Source organism: Cheilinus undulatus, linkage group 18 (genome assembly GCF_018320785.1).
Source record: "Cheilinus undulatus linkage group 18, ASM1832078v1, whole genome shotgun sequence".
Taxonomy (NCBI): domain Eukaryota; kingdom Metazoa; phylum Chordata; class Actinopteri; order Labriformes; family Labridae; genus Cheilinus; species Cheilinus undulatus.
Window position 1 is genome coordinate 4675204 of NC_054882.1, and position 11518 is coordinate 4686721.

Genomic DNA, 11518 nt, shown 5'->3' on the forward strand with positions numbered 1-11518 from the left:
AATTACTTTTAATGCCGCTAAATTTTTTGTCGCACGATTAATGCATGCGCGTTCTGTATGACCCTCGACCCATCCCGTAGTTTGCCTGACCAGGAAGCGGCGCCGTCGTGATACGGTACAAGCGAGCAGAAATGGATAAAGGACAGAGACTTTTGAATGACAGGTTTAGCTTTCAGATCATGTCAGATAAGACTGAAGTTATTTTCTCCTACTGTCAACATGAGGAGTTACAGGAAGTTCGTAGAGACTTATATAGCCCGCACCACTCGCTGGCCATGCACACCGCTAATGCAGAGAGCCGCCCCCCTCGCCATGCTTGATTTGTTTACAATGGAGACACTCAGACAACTCTGCAGGGATGGACTCGCAATCTGGCATACTGAGCATTTCCCAGTGTGCAGACACACTTTTGGGCCAGTATGATTTATTCTTTTATTTAGGCTGTTATATCTGCCATGAACCGGCACCACAGCTGCGCTATTGACTGCTGACTGGTCCGATCACGTCTCCTAAAGGTCCGCTCCCATCCTCACGCAGCTCCTTCTTGAAAGTGAAAGTATTCGGAAAAAAAACGAAACTTAGTAAAATGATGGACTGGAACTGTAAATAAACGCCAAATTTAGATAACAGTCAATCAAGATGCTGCAAAAATGTCAAAGACTCTGCAGGAGATTGTCTGATGCATGGTGAATGTACAGCTACATCATGAGAAGGAGGAGGAGACGGAGCAGCAGAGGCTGGTGTGTGACAGGAGAGCAGAGGTTAGTGAATGAGCTCTGTAGAGTATCATAATATAAGCTGAAAGTATTGTTAGACTGTGGGTCTCTTTTATTTAGGAAGAAAAAAATGGTTTTAGATTAAATCTGTAGCTCTTCTATGATCTGAAGAATGAAAAGATGGTTAAGTCCTCTTAGTACACCTTAAAATTTCTGTCATTTCTTACTGTTAGCATTTATTTTACATTTGGACTACATGTTTTAGTTTGAAAGTAAAAATATGATAAATAATAGCAGACATTTTTTTAAGTAATTACTTTCTTTTTCTCTTGAGCAAGGCAGATGTGTCCACCTTACTCACATCAGAACAGTGAAACACCATTAGATGTGACTGTGCCTTACTGCTGAGCTCTCAGCAGAGACTTGACTTCTTTATGTCCATGTGTGATGATGAGATCTGTTGTTTGGTGTTCAGCTGCTGAGAACAGAGGAGTTAACCTCTAGAAGTCTAAAGTTTGACTCTACATTGTGGTATTATTCAGTGATGTTACATTAAGGTCAGTATCTCCATCTGTTGTGGCTTGAGTTTACCATGTTATGCTCTCAGCATATTTTTGCAGCGTTCAGTATCTTTGAGCTCAGACTAGAGAATTTTCTGGACTTTATCTGTTGTTGTTTTGGGTTGTTGATATGAACAAACGTTTGCATAAAGAAAGCATTTTTGTCCACTTGTGTTGATAAGGGTATTTAAATCTTGAGAAATAGTACTGTAAGGTACATTTTGAATAGACAAAAAAGTGTGATTAATTTGCGATTAATCGTGAGTTAACTTTGGAATTTGTGAGATTAATCGTGATTAAAAATTTTAATCTATTGACAGCCCTATCATTTATTAAATAACACCTTGTCAAAATGTAACCTTGCAAAGCACATGGATACGTCCATTTCCTTGTTTTTCACTGGTGAATCCATCTTCAAAGCTCCCATCTGAACTGTTTGGGCCCGGTTAGAAAGTAACAGGACCAATCAGCGACAAGGGGCAGAACTTTCAGGCGCGGCAGAGTCGTGACGCAAACAAGCAGCAACAAGAGGCCGGTGCAATTATGGCGGAAGAGCTTAGTGTGGATGCTGTTGAAGTGCCAGTTTTATACGTTTTATAAGTTGACCACATTTCTTCGTTAAAGAAGAACAAAGAACAGCATTGAGTTGTTTTCCTTACAAAAACGACAGAAGTCGAGTACTTACACGTCTATACTTGCCATGTTTTGCGTTATTCCTCGTAGCTGCGCACATACAGCTCGATAGCTGCTACGCCACGTGTTTTGTTGCTCTGATTGGCCCGTAGAGATGTGACAGACAGAACATTCATCCAGTCACACTCCGAGTTTTTTTCAAAGCCTCTGCCTTTCCCAAACATTTCCTATTGAAGCTTTCCCAGATGGATGTGTGAAACAAACCCATCTGGCGTGTCAGGTTAGTCAAAATTTGCCTCATAATTGCTGTCCCTGAGCACAAGGAGCATCATGGGTCCCTGTCTACTACCTACACAATGTTTTAGGTTCTGGGATGGTGGGAGGTTGTATTTAGACATTAACAGGAAAAAAAAAAACGTGTTAAAAGTGCATGAGGCAGAAGAAGTGAAAGTCAGAGCCTGCTGTTATAAAACCTTCCTTTTATAATCTGATCATGCATGGAGAAAAGGCTTTGGTTAGAGCTTGTTGATACAGGTGTAAGAGGCTGTGAACACTAATATGGGGAAGAATTATCAGATCAGACGGTTTTTGTATTGAGGAGCAGAAAAATGAAGCACTGTGTAGACTAGCAGCACAGAAATAAACTCCACTGTTTTTTACATCAACATTATCAATTATTAATGTGCAGTTCTGTTTTTCCCTTGCACTCCCTTCAATCTTCACTTTAACTCCTTCTTCAGGATAGCCGTCATTGACATTCATGTATCCAAGGAGCTGCATCCGTCTGTCCTCTAATTGTTTGTACCAGAGTATAACAGTGTAGCCACTGATTTTATGTTGACACACAATTTGGACTTTTTCTCCTGGATTGTGAAACAGTTGAGATGGAGTCTGTTTGACTTCTTTGCCGGGAGAGGAACCTGTGAAAAAAATCAGAGAATTAAATGCAGAGGAAATGCTCGCAAACAGAACTAATGACTTAAGGCATAGGACCCAAAATTTAAATAATACATTCTCAAATTCAGTTGGTATTTAACTGTTAAATAAAAAACAAGTCATTTAATGGAGTCATTTAAATGTAGAAGTAAATCTGGGTTTCATTAAGGTGCACCCTAATGAGCCACAGCAGGTTAAACGTTTGCAAAATTTTGGAAAACCAAATTCAAATGCAGACAGAAACAAACACCAAGTAAAAAGTGTGAAAAGATGAGATTACCTGAGACGAGTAAAACATTCAGAGTTAAACAGAAGAAAATGATCATGATGCCCTTCATTCTGACAGACTGTCAGATCAGTTCTGTTACTGCTGCTCTGTTTTTATCTCAGCACACCACAGACTGTTAGAGTGACTATTTTCTCCTCCTATAAAGACAAAACTAAAGCAGCCTTTACAGGATGTGATGTCACAGCTCTTCCTTTATGTCTTACTGTGTTAAAATAATCAAATACGATCACACGCTGATGTCAGTAAAGCTGGAGATAAACCTATGCCCTCAAAAATCCACACAATGTGAATGTAAGAAGCAGCACACACACATGTGCAGTGTAGATGCAGTTGTAGTTGCAGTTTTACATTTCTTTTGGTCCCACACAAACGGTCCTAGCATCATAACCATGACAAGATGATGAAACTCACACATCATACAGGTGAATAGTTGTGCTAAATATCAGGGTAGGTTTTGTTTGCATAGGACTTCTAGCATCTATTGCAATTTTAGCTGAAGGAGGAAACATATTTGATAATTTGCCTGTTTGGGGTCATACAGCAATGTTTGTATTAAGATGTACAGCCAATTCATCTAGGAACCAAAGGTGTATTATTGACAAATAACTCATAATGTAGGATAATTGTACTCTGAAGTGTAGCTGGATGTTGTAAAAATCAAAGAGTGAACCAGTAGTAAATTTGACTAAATTATGGAACTTTTTGAGGCCTTTATATAGAAAAAAAAGGTGTGATTTTTGGTCAGTTTTATAAACTGTTTTACTTGTTCTTAAATGGTGTATATCTATTTTTATTTTTGCTGTGAGACTTATAAATTCATTAGTGAATTCAATATTTGTTTTTTCTAGATAGCATTAGAAGGACAATAAATGATGAAACATATGCAATTTAATCAGTTTTATAACACTATAACAGTTTTATTATGCTGAAAGGCATAAATCAGTTTTATTTACTGTGAATCTCATCCCTGAGAAAATTCAGTACCATTCAGTATTCATTATTATTATCATTATTATTATTTTTTAAATACATACACTTTGGGTTTTTTCTTAACCAGAAATAGTCATGGACCATAGATGAACAAGCAGCAACAAGAGGCCGGTGCAATTATGGCGGAAGAGCTTAGCGTGGATGCTGTTAAAGTGCCAGTTTTATACATTTTATAAGTTGACCACATTTCTTCGTTAAAGAAGAACAAAGAACAGCATTGAGTTGTTTTCCTTATAAAAACGACAGAAGTCGAGTACTTACACGTCTATACTTGCCATGTTTCGCGTTATTCCTTGTAGTACAGCTCGATAGCTGCTACGCCACGTGTTTTGTTGCTCTGATTGGCCCGTAGAGATGTGACAGACAGAACATTCATCCAGTCACACTCCGAGTTTTTTTCAAAGCCTCTGCCTTTCCCAAACATTTCCTATTGAAGCCAGATGGATGTGTGAAACATATCCATCTGGCGTGTCAGGTTAGTCAAAATTTGCCTCATAATTGCTGTCCCTGAGCACAAGGAGCATCATGGGTCCCTGTCTTCTACCTACACAATGTTTTAGGTTCTGGGATGGTGGGAGGTTGTATTTAGACATTAACAGGGAAAAAATAAAATGTTAAAAGTGCATGAGGCAGAAGAAGTGAAAGTCAGAGCCTGCTGTTATAAAACCTCCCTTTTATAATCTAATCATGCATGGAGAAAAGGCTTTGGTTAGAGCTTGTTGATACAGGTGTAAGAGGCTGTGAACAGTAATATGGGGAGGAATTATCAGATCAGAGGGTTTTTGTATTGGGAAGCAGAAAAATGAAGCACTGTGTAGACTAGCAGCACAGAAATAAACTCCACTGTTTGTTACATTAACATTATCAATTATTAATGTGCAGTCCTGGTTTTCCATTGCACTCCCTTCAATCTTCACTTTAACTCCTTCTTCAGGATAGTCGCTTCTGACATTCATGTATCCAAGGAGCTGCATCCGTCTGTCCTCTAACTGTTTATACCAGAGTATCGAAGTGTAGCCACTGATTTTATGTTGACACACAATTTTGACTTTTTCTCCTTGTTTGTGGAACAATTGAGATGGAGTCTGTTTGACTTCTTTGCCGGGAGAGGAGCCTGTGAAAAAAACAACAAATGAAAATGATTTTTGGGAAAGTATCAAATGATCAGATTTAATACAATTCATTCAGTTAGTTCACTGTCAGATTTAATTTCTGTAAATCCAGAATTACTTAAGGTTTAACCTCATGAGCCATAGCAGGATAAATGTTTGTCAACTACAACAGTCAACAAAAATACAAAGTAAAAATGTGGGAAAAGACTTTTACTGAGATTACCTGAGATGAGTAAAACATTCAGAGTTAAACAGAAGAAAATGATCACGATGCCCTTCATTCTGACAGTCAGATCAGTCCTGTTACTGTTTTCTCAGCACACCACAGACTGTTAGAGTGACTATTTCCTCCTCCTATGAAGAAAAAACTAAAGAAGCCTTTACACCTCGTGATGTCACATCTCCTCCTATACGTCCTACCAAAATAAAGTCAAGTTCCACCACCCACTCTGGTGTCAGTAAAGCTGACACTGCCCTTATGAATGGAACCATGACACTGTTATTCTTCCAGTTAATTTATAGTAATCAGTCTACTGGCATTTCTGTTTCTTCTGTAGAAAGTTTCTTTACTTTTTGGACTCATATAGAATGCTTGTCTTTGCTTGTTCTATGTCTGAGTACTTCTGATATTTCCTTTTGATAACATAATAGTAGCAAAAATCTAACTGTGTTAAATTGGTGTTATAGGACAAAGACAACTGCACAGTGACCGCCATTATGGGCAGAGACAGCCTTCTGCTGCTTATCTACCAACATCAGCCTCGTATCTATTATCATTATAAGAGATGTTTGTAAATTCCAGGAGCATCGACTGATAAAGAGCTCAACAGTGCCAACTAACTTTTCTCCAGCTCTGGTTCTTGAAGTAAATTTCCATTTTAAATTCCACATAGACATGCGAACAGAAACAGGGCATCCTGATGAAGACTCTTGGCATTGAAACACACAGACATCCCTGTTCAGTAAAGGATTTTTATTGCATCAGAGTGCCTCTGATTTTTAGCTTTGTCTGCTGTTACTACTTTGAATTTTTTTAGACATATTTTTGGGCTTTTTAGTGCCTTTATTGGACAGAGGAGTACAGTTGATAGAGTCAGAAATGGGGTGAGAGTGGGGAGAGACATGCAGTAAAGGACCACAGGCCAGATTTGAACCCGCGCCACCTGCGTACATGGGTACTGCATTAGACCGCTAGGCCATCTGCGCCCCTACTTTGGACTTTTTTTGCAAGTAAACTGTCAAGTCAATTCTGCTTCTTTTTGCTTTATAACCTTGTATTCTCATCCTGAAGAGCACCTGTTTCCAATATTTTTGACATTTTTGACCCCATGTAGCAACCACCCTCCTCTTTCTACCTTTCCTACTTTAAAACATCTTGCGGTTAGATGTGAACGACATTATTCAAGAGAGTTGTTGATATAACTATAAAGAAAGAGGATAGGATGCATCATGTTTGTACCATTGTGTAGAAAATGTACCTGATTTACAGAGCTGTTAAGTTGTCCTTGTATGTTAGGTGCTTGCATTCAATACATCAACTGTAGTTCTATAATCAAACTAAAACCATAGTGTAACTTAACTATGCATTTGAACTTAGTAGGTGTGAAAAAAACCACTGCTGTAATAGATAATATATATCTTGGTGCCATTTATAACTTCATGTGGAAGAAGTCATGCATGTCTGCTCATAGAGAAGCCTGAGTTACTATATCTGATCTTTATAAATGGGTAGAGCAGTGTTGGTTACAGTGGCTTATTGCAGGTGTGATGAGGAGCTCAGAGCTTTAATACAGAGACAGAAATGTGAATTAGAAGGTTTTTGTACAGTAGAACAGAGATATGTCACACTGTGTTACTAGCTGCACAGAAATACACTGCAGTGTTGTTCAGGTCGACTTTCTCAATTATTAATGTGCAGATCTGGTTTGTATCTGCACTCCCTTCAATCTTCACATTCACTTCAGACTCAGGATAACCACTACTCATAATCATGTATCCCAGAAGCTGCACCTGTCTTTCTGACTGCTTGTACCAGAGGATTGTGTTATAGCTGCTTATTTCATGTCTACAGTTGATTCTGGCTTCTTCTCCTGGTCTGATGTGAATGTTGGATGGAGCCTGGAAGACTTTGTCAGAGGAGCCTGTAGAGAGACATGGGACAATTATAAGGCAAATGAGAGTACATTCAGCAACAGTTACAAGAGCAGCACTCTCAAATTTTGTATTAAAGTAAAACTATAAATACATTTTGGGAAACATTTGATATCATTACCTGAAACCAGGAAGATGTTGAAATGAACGACCAGGAAGAAGATGATCATGTTGTCTTTCTGTCTTGTGCTAATGACTGCTGATCTGATCTTCTCAGTGTTGCTGCAGGTACTCTGACTTTTTCCTTCCTCCTCCTTTCATCAAACCTTCATTCAGCAAACTAATGAGTAGTTCTTTGGTAGGTGGAGTCTGATCAACTTTCTACACACATCAGGGAAAGTGTCTGATTTGCTGAGAGATGATGCGGTCAAACACACAACAACACACGCTCACATTGAAGGTACAGTGTGTGATGTTCAGCCTAGTAGCATCAAGTGGTTTTTTTTTTTTTTTTTTTGTTAACTTAGAATAAGCCTTTTATTTACGCATAGGGAGGGTTGCCTCCATGGAGTCCGCCATCTTGGATTTTTCATCTTGCAGATTTCTGCAGTATCACAGAAGAGACCACATAGCAGATACAGATTTTTTTTTACTCCACTGGTGGCCACAGTTATCATCAGGAGTGAGCGTTTCATGTATGTTGTAGTATCTGCATCATGTCTAATATTCCCCATTTTTACACACAGCACCTTTAGATATGGAAATATTGAATTATTTAAATGATATAAAAATCCTTCAGTTGAATCATAGACTAACTGTGACACCATTGATAATAATTTTCTTAACAAGGACACTAATCCTAAAACTTTGCATGTTTAGAAAGCTGTTATCTCATCGTCACTTCACCCTCTGCTGGTATGTGGAAAGCCCTGGGTATCTAGGGTCTTGAATTTCTCTACTGTGGAGGAGTTATCAGTGATGGCTGAATTAAGTTTGTTATGTCTTATTCATATGATGAAGCTTTGTGTTGTTGTTTTTCTGTATTTATAAAGTTAGTGAGACAAATAACCCCTAGGTACTTTATCATTACTTGTTATTTAATTAGGATTTAAAGTACTGATGAGCAGCAAACCACAGAAAACAAAGTGAGACACCCTCAGGTTCATGTCAGGCATTTAAAAAAAAAAAAAAATTTAGAATGAGGGAGCATTTTGAGGTTTTCATTCATAAAGTAATGCACGTACTTAAACACTGTTATTATTACGGGGAATTTCCATCCCTACCCAAAAGTGCTGACGGCACAGATATACTGGATGTATCATGCTGCTGTTAACAGGATTTGAAAGAATGTCATGTGTCTGCTCATAAAGGAGCTTCAATAATTGTAATATCTGATCTTTGTAGATGAATAGAGCAGTGTTTGTTACAGTGGCTTATTGCAGGTGTGATGTGGAGCTCAGAGCTTTAATACAAAGACAGAGAAATGTGAAGTAGAAGGTTTTTGTACAGTAGAACAGAGATATGTCACACTGTGTAACGAGCAGCACAGAAATACTCTGCAGTGTTGTTCAGGTCGACTTTCTCAATGATTATTGTGCAGATCTGGTTTGTATCTGCACTCCCTTCAATCTTCACATTCACTTCAGACTCAGGATAACCACTGCTCATAAACATGTATCCCAGAAGCTGCATCCGTCCATTTGACTGCTTGTACCAGAGAATTTGGTTATAGTTGCTAATTTCATGTCTACAGTTGATTCTGGCTTCTTCTCCTGGTCTGATGTGAATGTTGGATGGAGCCTGGAAGACTTTGTCACTGAGAGAGGAGCCTGTGGAGACACATGGGACAGGAATAAATCAGTATAGTAAATACTCCACAAAATTCTAAAGTATGAGCTGATAATGATTCACATTGTGATGTCATTACCTGAAACCAAAAAAATGTTTAAATGAATGATCAGGAAGAAGATGATCATGTTGTCTTTCTGGCGTATTTTAATGACTGCTGATCTTATATTCTCAGTGTTGCTGCTGGTGCACTGACTTTTTCCTTCCTCCTCCTTCCTTCAAACCTTCATTCAGCAAACTAACCAGTAGTTCTTAGGTAGGTGGAGTCTGATCAACTTTCTACACACATCAGGGAAGGCATCTGATTTGTGGAGAGATGATCTGGTCAAACATATACCAATACATGCACATAAATATTGAATTATTTAGATGATATAAAAATCCTTCAGCTGAATCATAGACTAACTTTGACACCATTAATAATAATTTTCTAAATAGGGACACCATTCCTAAAACTTTACATGTTAAGAAAGCTGTAATGTCATCGTCACTTCACCCTATATATATATATATATATATAGACACACACACTGCCTGGCCAAAAAAAAAGTCGCCACCTGGATTTAACCAAGGAAATATGGTACGAGCCTCCTATTGGATAATTACTGCATGGGTGATTATCTTTCAGCTGGCAAAAAGTTATTTAACCCCAGCTGATGCAATGAGTAACTTCTCATTTCTTAAACAATGGATTTTTTCTAACCTAATGGCACGGGCATATTCCACGATGACAATGCCAGGATTCATCGGGCTCAAATTGTGAAAGAGTGGTTCAGGGAGCATGAGACATCATTTTCACACATGGATTGGCCACAACAGAGTCCAGACCTTAACCCGATTGAGAATCTTTGGGATGTCCTGGAGAAGGCTTTGCGCCCTGCTCAGACTCTCCCATCATCAATATTAAAATTAATGCAACACTGGATGGAAATAAATCTTGTGACAATGCAGCCATTGCAGGAGCTTATCGAAACAATGCCACAGTGAACGCATGCTGTAATCAAAGCTAAAGGCGGTCCAACGAAATGTTAGAGTGTGTGACCTTTTTTTGGTGGCAACTTTTTTTTGGCCAAGCAGTATACATATATATATATATATATATATATATATATATACACATATATATACATATATACATATATGTATATATATATATACATATTACACATATATAAATATATATATATATTTATATATGTATAATATGTATATATTTTATGATTCCAACATGTATGGGCAAAGCCCTGGGTATCTGGGGTCTTTAATTTCTCTACTGTGGAGGAGTTATCAGTGATGGCTGAATTAAGTTTGTAATGTCTCATTCATATGATGAAGCTCTGTGTTGTTTTTTTCTGAAGTTATACTGTCTAAGTGAGACAAACCACCTCTAGTTACTTTATCATTACTTGTTATTTAACCAGGATTTAGAGTACTGATGAGCAACAAACCACAGAAAACAAAGTGAGACACTCTCAGGTCCACATCAGGCACTTTTTTTTTTATAAGATACAGTATGAGGGAGCATTTTGAGGTTTTCATTCATAAAGTAATGCACATACTTAAACACTGTAATTACAGTGAATTCCCATCCTACCTTGTAGTGTGCAGACAGCACAGATATACTGGATGTATCATGCTGCTTTTAACAGGATTTTTAAGGAGACGTGTCATGTGTCTGCTCATAAAGGAACCTCAATTATAATTATATCTGATCTTTGTGGATGAATAGAGCAGTGTTGGTTACAGTGGCTTATTGCAGGTGTGATGAGGAGCTCAGAGCTTTAATACAGAGACAGAAATGTGAAGTAGAAGGTTTTTGTACAGTAGAACAGAGATATGTGGCACTGTGTAACGAGCTGCACAGAAATACACTGCAGTGTTGTTCAGGTGGACTTTCTCAATGATTAATGTGCAGATCTGGTTTGTATCTGCACTCCCTTCAATCTTCACATTCACTTCAGGCTCAGGATAACCATTGCTCGAGAGCATATATCCCAGAAGCTGCATCTGTCTGCCTGACTGCTTGTACCAGAGGATTCTGTTATAATTGTTAATTTCATGTCTACAGTTGATTCTGGCTGTTTCTCCTGTTCTGATGTGAATGTTGGATGGAGTCTGGAAGACTTTGTCAGAGGAGCCTGTGGAGAGACATGGGACAATGATAAATCAATATAGTAAATGCTCCACAGAATTGGAAAATATGAACTGATACTAATTAACCTTGTGGTAGCATTACCTGAAACCAGGAAGATGTTCAAATGAATGGTCAGGAAGAAGATGATCATGTTGTCTTTCTGTCTTGTGCTAATGACTGCTGATCTGATATTCTCAGCGTTGCAGCAG

At 38.3% G+C, this 11518-nt stretch overlaps 1 protein-coding gene and 1 gene segment (V, D, J or C); one reads left to right on the forward strand and one right to left on the reverse strand.

Annotated features, from left to right (window-relative positions):
- The window catches only part of LOC121525749, a 37974-nt gene extending 26514 nt beyond the window's left edge, over nucleotides 1-11460 (reverse strand). The window contains 3 exon segments of the C gene segment in view: nucleotides 5708-5711; nucleotides 8858-9156; nucleotides 11412-11460. Of these exon segments, the coding sequence occupies nucleotides 5708-5711; nucleotides 8858-9156; nucleotides 11412-11460 (352 nt within the window).
- The window catches only part of LOC121525747 (dynein regulatory complex subunit 4-like), a 94397-nt gene that overhangs the window by 13715 nt on the left and 69164 nt on the right, over nucleotides 1-11518 (forward strand). The gene's annotated exons all lie outside the window — the stretch shown is intronic.